At 39.5% G+C, this 18,868-nt stretch overlaps 1 protein-coding gene across 8 annotated transcripts in view; it reads left to right on the top strand.

The window, feature by feature from the left end:
* The window catches only part of DLG2 (discs large MAGUK scaffold protein 2), a 673,276-nt gene that overhangs the window by 570,184 nt on the left and 84,224 nt on the right, over positions 1–18,868 (top strand). For 7 of the 8 annotated variants that reach the window (XM_074147594.1, XM_074147586.1, XM_074147578.1 and 4 more), the window contains one exon: positions 3,977–4,091. In XM_074147594.1, coding sequence (XP_074003695.1) covers positions 3,977–4,091 — 115 coding nt within the window. Of the gene's footprint in view, positions 1–3,976; positions 4,092–18,868 lie in introns of those variants that run through there. The other variant, XM_074147621.1, reaches the window with a different exon arrangement.

Raw genomic sequence — 18,868 nt, 5'->3', positions numbered from 1 at the left:
GAGAAAACAGACCCCTGGGAAAGTGTCAACTTGCTTGGGAGAGCACTGCCAGGGCTGGCAGCCCATACAGAGCCCAACATGTCAATGCCAGGGTCCTGAAAATGGCCTTGCTGTCCCTGCAGCCGGACCATTACCTGTGGCAGCAATCTCCTCTCCCGCTCCCAACAGCACTGGCTCCACATCTCCAGGGCTAATGAGCGGTATTTGTACCCTTGGGATGGCTACATGCACATCCGGCAATGCTGCCATGAGCCCTGAGACAGCTCTAAAGCAGAGTATGAGCAAAAGCCTCCCTCCGTTTCATCTGCCCTGTTTCTTACAGCACTTCCAGAGCCACAGACCAGCACACACCATTATATCATCTGGGCTGACCCCAGCAATAATATAAGTTACAGTTTGCTCACCCATTTGCCCTTTTAGTCTAATGCATAACTTTATCAGTTTCTTAAGCTACCAGAGTAAGTTAGATCATTAGTGAATCAGGCAATGGGTAGGACCTTTGCAGATAGATTTTGGTAAGTAAAATTTGGCAAATTTCGCTAATGATGCACTCCAGCAGTAATACGTTTTTTGTTCTCCCTTTCTTTAAAGGGCATGAAATTAGTGAATCAGCCTTAACTGTATTTTGTGGCGGCATGTCACAACCTCAGCTGGTCCTTTTAATTGTGTAAGAGCCTTGAAAGTGTGTTATTTAGATTCAGTGCTGAATTTGAAGGAAACATGATTTTTTTCTGGACTTTAGCACTGACACTCACTCACACCTAGCAAATGCAAAGCTATTAGGAAACAGGTCCTCTGGAATGACCCCATATATAAAGAAGAGTTAAGAAAAAAGAACTTTTTTCCCAGTAGGTATGACTACTGTAGCAGTTCTGATGGCAGAAATGGAGCATCACTCTCTCTTTTTCTGCTCACATTTCAAATGCAGCTGTCATTGTAGTATCTAGGCATCAGAAGGAGAACTAGGAGGACTGAGATTAAAGAAGCTGATCTGAGCTGGGTTAAATGCTACCTGCATTGATGGCCTTGCAATTTTTTGCCCAGCCATTTGTCTGGAGAAAGAGAAAGGTGTACATTTCAATTTCAGTATTTTTTGATGCATAAATATGAAGAAGGTACTGTGGGAAAATACAGGCCCATAAATTTGTTTATTTTCAAATTATCCATGTGTTTTATCCTAAAGTAAAAACATCTCAAGAACACAAAGTAACAGAACTATCGTTAGTATTTCAGTAGTTATTTAAACCAAGCAGGGAGCAGTAGCTTGAACCCTGAACTCCAGCACACACTTATTAAACAGTTTCTAACATGTGTTGTGGTTTCAAAATGCCTTCCAGAAAAAGAGAGATTATTAAATTCAGAATAAATTTACAGTCAGTTAAAATCAGTTAAATTACAAGCATGCTCTGAACTCAGAGCACAAGCTGTAATATCATCATCTGACCAAGCTGTAGTCATCCGAGTATCTCATGAGCTGGTGTTCAAGTTGCAAATAGCTGGATGCTGTGCTGTAGAGAGTCAGATTTTCAATCCTCTCTTCTCACTCTCCAGATCGGTGTCTAAATCTGGGAGTTACTCCCACACCTCACATACAGAGTCTGCCTGGGATATGGTTGCTTATTAAAGGGAAAGCTGCCATTACAGCTGCTGTAATGTAAATCATTCATATCTTTGGCCTCATCCAGATGTAAAACATCAAAGAAGCTGAATTACACTCTGTTTGCTGTCGTCTTCAGTGTATCCGCCATACATGAAAGAGACCTAGTAACAATCCTTAAAACTGTAGTATTCTGTCTGCCTGCAGAGGACTGACACTCTATGAAGAGAAAAGCAAGCTTTTTGTTTTTAAGATCACCTTTCCTATTTGCCAAGAAGAAATGTTAAATCTGTTATAATGAAATATAAATTAAACAAAGCCCCGAACAGAAGATTATTATTTACTAAACAAATTCTAGAGTGGGGGAATAGAACAAATATGACTCACATCAAGCAAAATTAAATCTTACATTGGGATAAACTCTTCAAAACTAAACTCCACTTTGAGAAACGATACAGTTTTATAGGAGCCTTAGTTCCGCTGAGGATTTGGGATTTTAAATCACCGAGAAGTTTAAAGTTGTACTCTAGGGAAAGAAACGAGCGAGAAACAAGCTAGAGGATAAATCTGAAATACAGTCTGCATGTAGGAGTGTCTCTTCTCCTGCGGAATTTCAGCTGCAGTCAGTGAAGTCATAGGTATGTGGGAAGACTGAAGAGTCTTATACCCCAGCAGCGGTTCCCAGCTGACTGGCAAAGCGCCCACTGTCCCATAACAAACTCAGTAGGTAATGCCAAAGAAGCTCAATGGTAAGGGAGTTAAAATGCATCAAGTAAGAAGAGGAAGAAGGGAGAAAACCCAAACACAAAAGCCCAAATCAAACCACCCCGCTAAGCCAGCTTGAAGGTAGCTAGTGTCTATGCAAAATGTAGGATCTCGGAAAGGTCAGATGTTATTATCCAATGAAAAGTTAAAGGGCACTGAATAAAATGAATTAGTTGCTGTTGCAAAGCATCTAGACGTTCTGGGAACTATGCCAGTGTGAACAGCAAATGATCAAACAAAAATAATGCTGAGATTTCTGCTAGGAGAACAGGAGAATATTGCTGTCTTAGAGCATTCTCACATAACTCAAACAGTAACGAACGGGGAGCAGACCAGTAAGTAATAAATGCACAGGAGAGATTTATTTGCTTAAACTGAGAGATGGTGTGATCTGGTGGGATGTACCTCCATCCTTTAAGGGAGGAAACCTTGTGTGCTGGTTTCACTGTTGCTCCAGACTTGCTGTGGGGAAATGTAGACCCTCCTTTGGAAGCAGGCAGTGAGATAAAACATTGAGGTGCAGGGAACATATTCTTCTCTTTGCTGGCATCAGTCTGCAACATCTTACTCTTCAAAGTGTCTCTGACTCACTGAAATGGATTTTGTACACCCCCTCAAGTTAGTCTGCTAGCTCGTGTTGGTAGATTTCCCAGGTTTAGGTTGAATTATGACTCTGTGTTGCTGGAGCACTGCCTGTAAGTTGTCGGTTTCAAGGAATTAGAGCTTGTCTCCAAAACTTCAACTTTTCCTCTTGCAAACCAAAACTCAGCCCAGTAGGTCACAAAATGAGCAAGGGGAACGTGCCCGCAGGAGGGACCATTGACCAGGCTGTACAAGGGATGTGTCCTTTCAGAGAGGAACTTCACTGAACGATACACCTCTAGCTGAATCCTTGCCCCGGTGCTGGTCCCATGTTGCTGGTCAGCAGGTCACATTTTACAAAGGTACTGGCAGAATTATGGAAGAAAACAAGATCTGGAAACTGATTTTGTACCATTCTTATGCAGATTAAACAGGTCTGGAGAGAGATCAGCCTCCCTAAGACCCAGCCATGGCTTCACCTATTAAAAAGAGAGCCCAGTCCTCAATGGGCTGGGGAAATAAGGTGGCTTATTGCTCGTACAACAATTTCACAGCTGCTTCAGGGATAATTAGGCTTTGATTTGTCTCCTTCAGTTCGGTGGGATTTTACACTAAATGCTTGACTCATTAGTAACTTCAGTGCCTCATCCCACTGCCCCTAACAAGGTATGTCATTCTTTGGAAGGAGGAATGATTTAGTGGAAAACTGCTTTCAACATCCTTTTTGCAAACTGAAAGTTATTTGATAACATACTTTAAACCTCCTTTCCTTTCTTGAGACTGCAGGAGAGAAGGTCTGGCTATTTACTAATTGTTTTCACACAGTCAGTGCCAAAATGTTCATGTACCACAATAAGGAGGTCATATATTTACCAAAGATACCATATTAATGCAAGGTTCTGTTAGACCTCAATTTTCAGGACATGCCTTACACTCATTAATTTAACGTTAATTTGCATTTAGCAGCCCTAATGGTTATATAGGTCAAGAAAACTAAAATATCTTTATTCTCTGGTTTTTTTATCTCCTCAGAGTACGCTCGGTTTGAGGCAAAAATCCATGACCTGCGCGAGCAGATGATGAATCACAGCATGAGTTCTGGGTCCGGCTCCCTGAGGACTAATCAGAAGAGGTCACTGTATGTCAGGTGAGCAGGCGGAGCTTTCTCCTGGGAATATGTCGGCAGCTGCCTTGTCTGTGCCTGACTCGTGTGTTGTGGGTTTTGCAAGGTGGGAAAGAAGTTTGAGGAACTGAACTGAACTGAGAAATGCATCAATCTTACAAGTGCAGCATCATTAATGTGAAAATTGGATAAAGCCCTATTGCTTAATCTGATCATTTCAAGCTGTTTTCAAAGAGCATTATGCTTTTATGGTGATTTGGTTTTATAAGATGAAGATTTCTTACCAGTTGTCAGCTCTTTCGATATCTGAGATGGATATTGTGGTGTAGTGACGCATTGCGTTTCTGCGTGAGGTCTTGCCCAGACATAGAATGATTATTCTCACAAAGAGCACTTTTTCCGCAAGACCTTGTTCTTACAAAGCAAGGAAAATTATATGCTATTCTAAATGCACTACATTCTGTTGCTATCCCCTTGCATATGTTTACGCTTCTATCAGTCTACACTACAAAGAATTTACCATCTACCTAGCAAGATCAAATATGCAGATGAGATGCTAAACAAGCTGATGTATGTAGCTTAAGTGGGGTAGTGAATAACATAGGAACTGCCTAACCGTGAGTGAGCCAGGTGGTAGCGGTGGTTATAGTTTTGCTTTGACTGTACAAGTCTATTGCCATAGCCGTTGCTGGCTGAAAGACAGGGAGTTGCCCAGTTGCCCCTAGCAAAGCTCTTGCTGTCACTCACCTCTCTGGGACTCGGGGAGACTATGGGACTCCGTGCCACATATTTCAATAATCTTAATAATTATGCTTCTCTAGGTTTTTCATTTTCATCCCCCACTCTTTCTCCCCCCCCCCCCCCCCCCTCCCCAATGCTCAGCATATAATTTGAAATTCCTGACAATCATGAAGTAGAGGGAAGCAATTTGTCAGCCTCCAGGCAGTGATAATTATTCATGGGGGAGATAATTCAGGTGATAACATTGCAGAGATCCAATTAAGGCTAAATTCTACATTTTGTCATTATGCCCTCAGCATGAAGGGATAAGGTAGGAGAGAAGGAAGGAAAAACTTAAATGTTAGCATGGATGGTCTTATTCTAGGGAGCAGCCACCACGTGAAGCACTAATTGGTACTGCTGCCAGAAAGAACAAGGACTGAAAGGATATGGGTCACTGTAACCAGTGACCTTGCTATTGAGCAAGGTCAGGGTAGAAATGTCACAGTTTTCAACGTATGTCTAACCGTTTCTGACCTCTCCGGCTCTGTGATTACTTCTGGAGCCTTTCCACCCGCAGTAGGTTTTTTCCAGACCAAACCCAGAGTGACTTTATTGTCAAGAGCTTTGGTCAGCTCCCTGAATTTGTGTTCTATGAAAACCTACAGTTATTGGACATGTGGGGACAGATCCAAGCTTACTTTTCTTGAGGTAAGCCAGGAACCCAAAATGAGGTGAACAACAGTGCAAGAAGTCCAAGCCAGCAACCACAAGTCGATTCAGGTGTAACCACAAAGTGCTAACACAGGGTCCTGAACAACTTGCTGGTTTGAGCTGCTGCAAAGTCCAATTACCCCTTTATCAGCATCGACCTGGTAAGCCCTGTTGAGAACTGAGGCTTATTAGTTTGCACGCTCCGCCAAGCTAATATATCTGTGCTGCATCTGCTCCAGCCTAGTTCTTCTGTACGGAATAGCTCTGCGTGCACCGATGAGCTTGGTTTTCTTCTAGTTCATGAATTCTGGATGTGGTCTGTCTCACTCAGCTGATATGCCCTGGTACTTCACTGCAGGAATCTTTGATGTCTTAGCTGCATATCTAAATATCACTTCCCAAACCATAACTGCAAAAACTGTTCTTTTATTCCAGAGTCATTCCAAAAAAATGCCCCAAAACCTTTCAAGCAGAAAACCTCAAAAGCCTCAGTCACTTTGGTTAGCAGAATTTTTTTTGCGGTCAAACCCACACAATTGGCTGTGTCCAATCCTGAGAAGCCTGAGAGGCTCTTTCTACCATTATAATGTGTTTGTAGTGCAGCAGCGCCTGCAGCATTGTGCTAGGCACTGTTAGTTCAAATCATATAAGCTAATTACAAAGGTAGCTTATGTCTACGTTAGGCACTAAGGAAAAAATAAATGTGGGTTCAGAAGTGTGTTTGTTTTCAGAGACTGAAATTTTCACTTCATCCATAAACTCTTTACAGCCAGGGACCCAAGTAAAACGTCTGGGATTTAGGGTTGGTTTTTTTTTTTTTTATTTTTACAACTCGGGACATTTCTCTTCCAATGGATTATTTTGGTCAGCATGTGCAAGAGAACTAGAGGCAAGTTGCCGTATGTTGCAAATCTGTAGCTGTGATTCCAAGCTTATGATCCAAGTTTGCTATTTTCCTTTCTTTGGGATGTAGAGATTTTGCTGTCCTTCACTGAATACAAGCATAGGGTTTTTTTTTTAGCCAGAGATCTTAAACAAAGTAAATAGCTGTGTTCTAAGCAGTGCAAAGAAATAAAATTAAGGTCCATATAAGGTTGTAATAATTGAAAATAAGTGTCATTATTTGCTCATAGAAATGCCAACAGAGGAGAAGGTGAGAAAAAGCAAAGCTCTGTAAGCAGATTTGCCAGTGGACGTGGGGTTCATCGGAGGCAGGATTTTCTTCTGTACTTCGCAGTCTGTGATTTCCCCATCCAGCCCCTACTAAAACAGCGTAGTATTTTTAATTGAAATATATAAAAGAAGCTATATTAATGAAGTGAGGGAAAATGTAATGTGGGGATAATGTGTTGAATATAGGACTAGAAGTAGTTGGACAAAAGCAATTAAAAGTCACATTTAAGCAGTGTATATACCACAGGAAAGCCATCAAAAATTACTTTTTCAGAAGAAATTGTGTAGGTCTTTGGCATGGTGTTTTGTCTGTGCATAATCTGGTGTTTCTGATTTGCATTATTTTTTATTTCTTTATCCCAATCTCTTAAGAATTTTTGATGCCTCCTGGAATACTCCCCAGGAATTTCCTGATTTTTATTGTTTTTTTCAGTATTACCTTTTGTATTAGTGACCCTATATCTCTGTTTGGGATGTTATCAGAACATCCATGACACTAAAGGCAAAGTACGGTAAGTCTTCAGGGGAAGACTGAGCTGTAGGAAATGCTGTTAACACTTTTGGGAGCCCACATCCTCTTTGTCACTAAATCTCTCTGTTGAGGAAAAGAAATAGTGAGAGAATAGATGTGAAACATAACAAGTTTTATTAGTTATAATTTATTTTTATGTGAAGGCAAATAAAATTAATTTGAATTCAATAACTGAAATGAGAGGGGGAAAAATTTCTCCTTTATCTTTTTTAATTCATTGGAATTCAGCCATCAGCTCAGGATTAATGAGGAAAGTAAACAAACTCATCACCGGTTAAATGCTGTGCTATATACATACGTCATAGGTTTTTAAGTTTCTTATGAAAATTCATATCCTCCTTTTTGTCTTTTTGGCTCAAGGCTTTAAAATATGCTCTTGTAAGATTTTATATTTGATTGTCTTGAAATAGATACGTACTTTACTTTGTCCTTCTAGGTCCAGACCCGTAGTCAAATTTTTCAGGCAACATGTGGTGACTTTCTATACTCCTAGGAAATGCCAGATCGTGTTATTTAACCCATAGGGTATGGAACCTGACAGCCTTTAGAAGAGCTAAGCGTCAGAGAAGTACAGTCCTTTAAAAAGTTTACTGTATGTTAGCAGACATTGAACCTTTAGTATAAAGTTGCCAAGGTTTGGAGGAAACTGAGATCTTAAGCATGATGAAAGGTTTCTCCTGTTGATTTACTAGATTCCTCCTAAGCTTAAAGTACTTGTGCTAGATTTCTGAGGGTAAAAGTAGACGCTTCAGTAATTGCTACTAGATGTACAAAGAAAAGTTTTTCAGGAATCATCTGTCATCCAAGAACTGTCTTCTTACAGTCTGTTGTTGATTTACAGCTGAAAAATAATTAGATAAGCTTAGAATAAACAACCACGAGACCTTTTTATCTTTATTCAAACCAGACAGCTTCTGAAATAATGTCTATAATTAAAAATTCCAATTGTCCAAAGCCACAAACAGGTGCTGTGGAGGTGTATCACTCCACAAACAACTCAAAAGCTTCACATACGCCCCAGCTCTTTCATTGCTGCTTCACTGTTTAAAATCTGTTCAACACCATCAGTGACCAAACATCGTTCTACCTAATTACGGCTACTTGTTGCCCTGTATAAAGGGGTTGATGGAGCTTATTGAAATGCAAATATTCCAACTTCAGCACTACTTTCAAATATATCAGCATAATTCAAATTGTACAGTTGGCTGTAACAGTGGGTGTGGAAATCAGAGCTGGGACAGGGCTGGATCCAGCTGTAACTTAGGAAGAAGTGGTTCTGCAGTTGCCCCTCCACTGACTGTCCAGGGGAGGAACACTACAGTGGGACGTGTAACCCGGAGCAGAGTCTCTTCCCAATAGGATGAGGAAGTTTATGATCAATCTTTTTGTTCCAGCCCATGCTGCACTAATTATAAAGACTGTGCACAGTGCAAACTGGTGCCTCTTAGTCCATTACATCTTTATCTTCTTCTAGCTGGAATTAGTGCTAAGCATTTCATATCTTTGATGGGTATGTGCTGTACAAACACAAAGCATTATGCATTAAAAATGAGTGTGTTCTGGTTCATTTTTATTGAGCCATGAGGAACAGAATCTGAATATTTGCCATAGCAACTTAGCAGCAGCTGAAAGGAAGTCAAGGTTGAGGTACTTTGTGTTGTTTACTCTGATTTCCAGCACAATAAATTCTCTGCTAGGCATTAGACACCTTTATACACATTTCCTGAACTTCTTGGAAATCAGCATGATGCCATCTCACTTAGAGAGACTTTGATTTTCAACAAATCACAGAAATTATCACTTGAGACCTTTGCTGAGCTACCGTGGAAGTTTGGCTGTGGCAGTTTGTAAAGATTGAATCTGGCATCCAGGGCTGGTTTTCTGTAATGTCTGTCAGTCACCCAACATCTGTGGGTCAGTGAGCATCAGGTCAAGGCTCCATGGGCAAAAATCTCCTGGGGGAGCTGCACAGCAAGTTGCGATGCCGTCTGAAATCCACATGAAAAATGCAATTCTCGGAGATATCCTGGTAGTGAAATCCGAACGTGTGATAACATCAGACTGGGTGGTGGAAAGCTCTACTAGGTAGATCTGAAAGGAGAAATGTGATAAAGGTATAATTTCATCACGGCTTTTCAGAGGGAGGTACTGAGGGAAACAGAGAGAGAGGTATGAAATGGTCATACCTAAATACTCATTGCAAGGAGAGAGAATATATATATATGTGTATATATATAAAAAGAAAATCCAAATATATATATGATAGTGTTAAATATATGTTATATCCAATGCATATACATTGCAAACATCTTCACTTAAGCTAGTTGCCTAGTATCTCTCTTGAGTCGGTGGAGTGCACTTGGCACTTTTAGAGTACAATTCATCTCTTCCAGAAGTAGACATCTAAAATTGCTCAGGTGAATCGTGCCCTAAAAATGTCTATTTCTCACAGTTGAGTGGAAGGAGCCTCAGGTGATTAGCTGAGATGTAAACATCCATATTAGAGACACTTAAAGTAGTGTGACCTGAATCCCACCCACACTGAATGTCTTTCTCTCCTCTCTCTCACACACAGAGTGTGCATATACGTATCTTGAAGAAGCTGTAACGTTGGGCTCTCTGGCTGTTGTCTGTGGATGCTTCTGCTCTGTGTTTCAGTAAGACACCACAAAGTAGCTTTGAAACAGATAGTCCTATTTAAATAGACTGGTTTGTTCCCCATATTCTTATTTCCCAGGATTCATTCTAAATTCATTTGCTACTTTTGTTAGCGCTATTGAGGATACACAAATGTTCAGTGCGAGGTCATCAAGCTGGATGAGTTTACGATTCCAGCTATGGCATCACACTGTTCGTTTCTTCCAGGTTTCAGAGCACTGTAGGTCAATCTAGATTTCTGGAGAGTGAATGTAAGTGCATTTGGCACCCAGGCATTATTGTTTGGTTTTGATGGGAAAATAGCTAGAGCTTACATAGCTGTGCCTGTACTTTAATGGCATGATAGAAACTATTAGAACTCTCTTTACTGAACAGTAAGTGGAGGAAAGTGGAATTTTAGTACAGTTTTTTTCACTTACCTTGGATTATTCCTAGGCAATTGAACAGTCCAAATTACAGCACAGAATGGAAACACGCATTCAGAAAATCTGAGCTAAATGGCATAATACAGAAAGCTGGGGTTTATGATAGCATTTAGCAGACATGTTTGGAAATGGTCAGATAGGTACACACATAACCTACACTTGCGAAATGGGCTGTTGCACTTGAAATGCCATTTCAGATTGGAAAATTGAAACCTACTTGTGACGTTACTCATTTCACATGTCCTAGTTAAGTGTGAGTTTCTGAATACTCAATTACTACTTTTTAGCTGTTCTTTCTCTGAATGTAGAGTCTTCTCCATGTCCTGCTGGCATCAGTATTCTCAGTGGCTTCAGTGAGAGCTGCCCGGATTCAGAACCAAGGAAATAGTGCAAATCCTTATTTTTCAAAGCAAGAAGGGTGACTCTGTGTGCTTGAGAGACTTTTTCCCCAGGTGGGCATTCAGGAGCTGAGCAGTATAATTGAATAACTATTCACTCAGATCTTTATTAATTTTCAGAGACACTGAGGAACAGAGAAGGATTAGGGATATGCTGGAATACAAGAATCACCTAATACAAGGGGCAATAAATCCAGTAGTTGTTATTTATTACTTTGAAATTCATGTTTAAAGCAAAAGTATCTGGCTCACAGAACCTGTGATTATCTGTAAAATTAAGAAGGAAAATGACACCAACTCTTGTCTTTGGCAATGCAAATATAATGTTTTCTCATGAAACTCAGACTGTTTACATGCTTAGAGGATCATTTTTTTGGCATTTACAAAAGTATTATTTTCCTCATCCTGCTGCTAAGTACAGCCTAAATGAGAAATTAAAAAAAAAATCAGCTAAAATCAAAGAACAGGAAATATCTGGAGAGAGGTTGTTTCGGTTTTGTTTTTTGAGGTGGCCTCCCACTGATGTCAGTGGGATCTGTGAGCATTTCACACTTCTTTGTATTATGCCCAAGAAATTTTCATAGGTCCTTAACTGAAGTGCCTTGACTAAGACACAACGGTGTTGCCACTCTCAGTTGAAAGATGGATGTGAGAATTATTAATTAATCTTGCAGTATTCACAAATCAAAGGCCTTCAGGCTTATACTTTGATGGCATTTTGGTGCTAAAAAACCACCCTGAAATGTGATGCTGTAAATATAGCAATATGCCTCACATACCCTAGGACTGTGAAAATCGATACATTTTATATATAGTCAGTTGAAACTATTAGCCACCTCACAAGCTACCACAGTTTTTCCTAATGCTTACTATATTTCTTATTTATCAGATATATTTTTGCAGTGTTGATACTAATGAACAGTTAAGGAAAAATGAGGTTCGCTTGCAATTTTTAATAACATTTTACAGACAAAGAAGCAGCAGCTAATGGAGAGTGAAAACTGAACATGTAAACACATCAGTCAAAACAGTCTCATCTCAGCTTCTGACACCAGCTCTCTCCTTCTCATCTTCACGTTTATCAGTTCTGCTAGTCTTAGGTACCCAGTATGAAATGAGTCCAACTGATTCCTTCCTGAGAGGCAGTCTGATGCATCATTAGCTGCAGCATGAACCAACACCCCAGCAAGCCTTTCAGTAAGGGATGTTTCTCCAGTTGTTCTGAAATGGGACAAAAAGCAGATTTATTTCGATCTAGTTGTGGCTTTGCAAATCACTGAATACTTTGTGTTTAAGATTAAGAGCTAATGCACGAGGTTCTGCGCACCTCGAAGGACTGAGCCCCGCGTGAATAAACCACAGCCCAGAGTAATCTCAGATAACAAGCTGTGCCTAAAGTTCAGAATATAAAACAGAATATAAAGGAGCTCCTTATCAAAGCCGTTCTTGCCTTTATCTTATCTTTACATTATCAGTAAAACTTGTTACATATGAAATAACTGCCTAAGACCTGAAATCATGTCCTCAGTGCTGAATTATTAATGCCTGCTGAAACAGCTTTTCTATTAGCAGCTTCAGTAGGAGTAAGTAGTACATACTTCTGGACATTTTCCTTATTGTTCTGTTTCACAAGTTATTGAAATAATGTCCCAGAACAGGTAATGTGCTTGACATGTGATGTCTGCTCTAAAGAAGCAGCACACCTTTTTCTTTTCTTAAGAGATGCTTTAATAACTTTTCATTGCACATATATTCTGCTCCCCAGTTCCCTAGTGGGACTGCCTGCTTTCTGGTTCTGAGACTCATCCAGCAGGAAAGTGTCAGCTAGAATAATTTTCAAGCCAGAAGCTGATGATGAAGATCTTGGCCACGTGTGGGAATAGGATTTGTTTGAAATTTCTATAACCAAGACAGTCGCAATTTCAGACAGTCTCATTTCTAAGCAGAGACTCAGAACATGGTCCGTCAGCGCAGGGGGGGGAAAGTGACAATGAAGATAATCTGTCTGTGGCTTAAAATGGCTGAAAGTGAGTCAGCAAAACATGAGTTTAAGCTGTGTCTGTTCTATGTGAAAAGCACTCTTATCCAACAAACAGTTTCTTATGATGTTTCCATGTCAACAGCTATAATAGGACACCATCAGTTTGTGCGGATCTCAACTGGAAAAGTACAAGACAGTAAGTTAGACTGTGAACATAGAGAAGAAAGCCCATTAAAATAAAAGCTTGTGGGAATACAGTCAGAAGTTAGAAATCTAAATCTGTGCATTGGCAGAGCGCAAGCTAGCAGAGGCTCTTAGCAGAGTGGCCAATGTGAGAGAAAGAGATAAGACTGCTTGGCCCCTATTGAAGAGTTTTCTACTTGTAATCTGATATGGAAAAGTAATAAAACCACTGTAGAACAGGCTCTCCAAATTAGCTGCATTGGAACAAAGCTGAGAACAGTGTTGAAACAGGACATAACCCTGCTGAAAAGGGCAGTGGGAATTTCTATTCGAAGTGCCTTCCAAGAAAGATAAAGAAGGAGGATCTTTTGTCTCACCACAAGTCCATCTACGAGAAGGGAGCCCAATCAAGTTAAGCGATGAGGCTGAGTGGGACCAGTAGGCTTCGCTCACCCTTTATTTTTCATTAGAAACAGAAATAACTGTGCTAACTCTACAGTGAGCCTGGGAATGATGTGGGGAATTGGCTGCCAGAGTTGGGGATCATAGGGAGCTCCTCATCAACTCCACGTGGTCATTCCCTGCCACCCCACTCTTGTAACAGTGAACAAAGTTGTGAAACAGAAACAGCAGGTTCTCCCAGGCCTCACTGGCATCATGTCGAGTACATCCTGGTTTAGATGCAGCTAGTTTGCAAAGTTAGCTGTGAGTGATGGTCGTGTGGCGCTGGTCAATATAGGGGAAGCTGGTGCCCAAGGGAACCCAGCTCAGTGTGAGGGTACCAGCCCCAGCAAGCTGCTGTGCAAGTCTCTGTCCCCCTCACACATCAGCCTCGGCAGGTGGGATTTGATCCTCTCTGAGTGTGCCTCATATCCAGAGCAAATGGAGAAAGAAAAAGATTTCAGAGATTAGTGTATCTGTGTGTGTCTATATATATGTGTGTGTGTGTGTACATCTGCATTCTGCCATGTCTCCAACTTCATCTCCTGTGAAGACTCTGATTGTGGGTCACGCTTCTCTTACAAGTACTTACTCTAATTGCTTTACCTACAAATGCAGCAAATAAAAGAAGACTAACAGACAGAGCTGGCTAATGAAGAGTTTGCCAGATGTTCCTCACTAAATAGGAATTATAACAATGAGACATTCACCCACTTTCCAGAAATTCTATTTCTTTTTCTTATGCTTTTCAACTGAATTTGCGGGCAGTCCCACTCCTTCACCCAATATATTGTGCTGCTGTAATTATCAACACACCTGCGAGCACCACATAATACCTACTGCTATACAAACCACTGCTTACAGAAAAGACAACAGCGCGTTGCTACTCCTGCTCCCACATCTTCCTCCTAGTTGTTCAAAAGGGTCCTGGCATAGTGGGCAACAGCTGAAACTTTCTGAAAAATTAGGACAGAAGCAGCTGCTTGATGGAATACAAGGATTTTTTTTTTTATTTTTTTTTTATAAGTTCATGTTTCTAACAACCTAGATTTTAGTTATGCCAGATTGGCATAGTTTTTACCTTGGCGTGCTGCTAATGATACGTGTCCTCTCCATTTCCAAGAAGTATCAATATTCCTTTCTTTCTGGGAGCCAAAAAGGTCTGTAATTTTCCCTTTTAAAAAGCACTATCTCTGCAGACACGCTTTCTCTTCTTGATGTCCTTGAGACATTTTAGAATCCAGGTAGAGGTTGCAGTGACTGACTGTTGTAATTACTCTTTGCTGTGGGGACTGTAAGACAATTCATACAGATAAGGATCACAAGTTATCAATCACAAAATGGAAGCGCAGCCCAATGGCCATCAAGCAGTATTTCGCCACTTTCTTGCAGATGGCTCAAGATACAGAGCCACAGTTCAGTCCTTTCAGCTGTTCCCCTCTGTACCCAGCCAGTCAGATTGTTTGTCTGCCAAGATCCATGTGTCTGAGAATACTTCAGGTTCTATTCTTGTACAAGAAGTAAAGTTTAGATTTGAAAAACATCTATGGTTTCTTTAAGTATTTCTGTGCAAGGAGACAGATATCTGTGTGAACTCATCTTGAAAACAGATTAACTGACACTCAACAGAATCAAACCCATTTTCAGTAGCACTGCAGGAAACATGGTAGAAGCAATGTTTCTAACATGGTTTGCAGGTTCAAAATGCAAACACCCTTTCAAGTATAAGCACTGAAAGTGATTTTGTCCTTTTCATACTGGCAGTCAGAGCATTGCTACATCCACGGAGGGCTATTGCGACAAGGCTCTGCTGCTGGGAGAAGCTGTGAATGTAATGTCCTGTGAGAGGCTCTGGAAAGTACATTCTCTGTCCTGCCCAAGCGTCTCATCTAGACATGACATTGCAGACAGATTTTTATGGTATCCCCTTATTATTAATCTAGTAGCAAATTTATCACATTATTAAATAACTTAGATCTTACTAGTATATGTTGTTGTTTAGCACTCTAGTGTCTGGTCCTGTTTCACACCTGCCCTTTCTTTACAGAAGAAAGGATGAGCTACATTGGCACGGTCAGAACCAGGTTCCTGAAGCCTCTACTAGAGTTATGAGGAAAAGCATGATTTCAGTGCACAGCAATTCAAATTTGATTCACGTGGGTTTCATTTTGGCTGAAATTACCCCCGACTAGAGTGCAATTAGAGCCACTAGTCTTTACCCTGATTTCAAGTCAGAATCATGAGATGTTCCAGGAGTGAAAATTGGAAATCTTCCTTCCTCATTGATATCTTCATGTGGATTCATCTTGAAAAGCTCATGAACTTGAGCAGATCTTTCAGCAAAACTGAACTGGATCTGAATGTTCTTGTTAAGTCTCTGGAAATCTAATCATCTACTTATACTTTAATAATTAATTAGAATATCAGTAAGAAAAATGAAATACAAATTAACAAAATACACACTTCATATCAATTCCTGTGTTGGGTTTACAATCCAGCCAGACCCAGAAGGTATTGCTAAAAGATGACAGATCAGTTTGAAGTCCACAGCTCACAACATCTCCTGATGCAAGCGCAGTAACCACAGGCCTCAGCACAGATTATAAATTTCCATGCACAACAGAAATGAAGCCTGGCAGCCAGGCATGTTTTGCTGGTTTTGTGGCAAATAACTGTTCTTTTACATAAATCTAATCTCATTCAGCAAATGCCTGAGAATTTATTTCAATATCTGAATGAAATGTTGCCTTTTTACATAGGCCAATATGTATGATTTTATTATAGCTTCTGTGTTAATGTAATCATATATTATTTTCTTGATGCTTTCAGGATTTTGTATTTGTAAAGATTATTTTTTTTTTAGTTTAAATTCACTTATATTGTTGTTTGCTTCTAAAATTCAGAAAATGGTTAAACAGAACATCATTAGAAGTACAGGGATTTCTTTTCAATTCCTTGTCCTCAGTAATTAATTTTTCTGCCTTTGACTGTCTGCTGCAGAAGTAGTAGACAGTGATTCAGTTAGCAGTAGTCACCTATAGGCTCCCTTTAAGAATATCAAAACAATTTTAATAGCTTTTATAAAATTCAACAGATAGTTTTACCTTTAAGGATTGCAGCAGCTTTGGTTGCAAGAAATCTAGAGGAAAAAAAAAGTAAAAGAAATAACAATCAGCAGACAGGACATTTTTCTCACTGAAGGTATGAAATAATAATGACTTTGATGGAATTAATGACTTGAAAATTTTCTAGCTGAATGCAAGGACTGTTGCTGAATTTAGAGCCTGTAGAAGATGGAGTTGTTTTCCTCTTAATAGAGTGTGAAAGAGTTGTATTATAGGTGCTTCTTAAGCCACTTCAATTTTATTTTTGCTGTATTGCTATCCCAAAGCCATCAGACACTGGGCAGACACAAGAATGTATTCCTTTTTAATGTGGACAGTGTGCAGAAGGGTCAAGGTTTCCTTTCCCTAAACTTTTTTATTGCTATAGTTTCCTTGATTCAGTGCAACAGCTTTTAATTTACATTAAGGTGAGTGAAAGGACAATTCCTACTTTGTTTGTTGGGGTCTGAATTTTTAAGAAAGGGTACTTCAATTATACTCAGGTGTCAATGCTGCTTTTTAAGGAAATTTTACACAAGTATTAAGTTGCTGCAGTTGCACCTTTCATGTTCCATCTATGGAAACGAACTACACACCCCAGCACATTACACGAAAGACTAGCATTCATTTTTCTGCCGGTTGCCTTGGGTTCTAAATATATTCCAGAGTTGCAGGGGACATCCATTTGAAATGGGATTTTGTTATATTTGGTAAGAGCTGATAGGTAAGTATATGAAATAAGGTTAATATTCTAAATGTGTTTATTAAACATTCAGTAATAATTATGTCTTCTACAAACAGCATTAAAAGCCATCTGCAGTCAGTATAACTAATGGTTAATGTGGTGTGAATCAAGGAGTCTTACACCGTCATAACTCAGAAAAAAATCTTAGTGCTAACAAGAATTTTACTTCAAGTTACTGTTTAGAAGTGCTCTGCCTGTTTAAAGAACATAAAGAATTTTCCATCCTATCTATCTGGAGGAAGATAAGTGGTATTGTGGAATTAAGGAGCTCAGATTCTGCATTGATTTAGGACCTGAAAATACACAATTATATTGTCAGAGAGGTATGGAGTGATACTGAAGCACTATGATGAGCTGCTTGTTCATTGCAGGACACCTGCTTACATTTATTGGAGATAAAATGGATTTTGAATAAATCATTTGAGGCTCTTTAAGTCATAGAACTTTGAAGAGTTTGAGGTCAAACTTTATCTGAAATTTCTGAATTAGATGTGTGAAAAGAGGTTAGATTTTTTTATTGCAGCCAAGATGGAAGAGGAGACTCAGCAGAGACAGTTTTTCTAATGGGATGAGAAGAGTGCTTCTAATGCTGAAGTTTCAGGTCAATATGACCTAGGCTCTGGTTGTAGTTATAATGTGTCATAAACAAGACAATCCCAATAGGTTTAAGAAAAGGATAATCCAGGCTCTTGCTCCCTAACTTCTGTCATATTATTAAGGTACTGGAACCAGAAATTATAAAGAAACCATGTTGCCTCAAATAGACTCCGTTGAAAACACATCACCATATGCTTTCCTTTGAAAGCATGTCACACACCTGGCTTTTCATCGATTTCTGTTACAAGAGGTAGAACAAAGAAAAGTAAAAACCTATGGAGTTTTCAGTGCTATTATTTCTCTGCAGAGCTGTTCTGGAAATGAGCTGATAGCAGTTCAAGCTTATTGGAACCTGATCTGTCTCCACCCTTAGTCAAGAGGTATAGCTTTCTAAGTTAAGGAATTTGTCTTTTCAGTCAGTAAAAAAAGGGAATATTTAGTGTAATTGTGTCTTTATTTCATACCAAAAAGGCTACACCCACAAGAGAGGCTCAGGAGCATTGAGTTGTGAGCAAAACCAACACTTGTGCTCTCTTTGACTATTGCTAGAAAGTAGATGTGCTGACATTTAGGTCAAATACTTCAGTAAGATTCTCTGAGTGATATTTATACCAGAAGCATTACAATCTCTTGAAGTCAAAAAATAATGGATATGTTTTTCTTGATGTGCTTTACCTCTGCTTACACTATGTACATAGTTGGACTTTATGGGATAAAGATCATTTCAAAAATCAGCTATGCAGACTCTTCTTGGAAGAATGAAGTACCAACAGAAGTAATTTAGTCTAATTAGACCTGGTGAGAAATGCTTGTATGAAAATATAAATACTTTTTAAATAACCATGATAGTCTGGGACTTAAAGATTCTGTACCTCTGTGAATTATTTTTCCCAGTGTGTGTACAGAATAATTAATCATCCCCAATTACAAGAATAATTGAAACTTTGTTTGAGCTCATTAACTAATTTTAGAATTTATTTTCTGATTTCTTAGCATCTTTCACTGATAAAAGCTGTCATCTACTAGGCAGGCTAAAGTTTCCTCTGCCAATATTTTGTTTGACATAGATTTCCCTAATGGCTGATTAATTGATAATGTGCTTGGTAAAATAAAAAATTAGATGTTTATAG

Source organism: Numenius arquata, chromosome 1, assembly GCF_964106895.1.
Source record: "Numenius arquata chromosome 1, bNumArq3.hap1.1, whole genome shotgun sequence".
NCBI classification, from domain to species: domain Eukaryota; kingdom Metazoa; phylum Chordata; class Aves; order Charadriiformes; family Scolopacidae; genus Numenius; species Numenius arquata.
The sequence above is the reverse complement of the archived record's forward strand: the minus strand, read 5'-3'. Positions and strand labels throughout refer to the sequence as shown.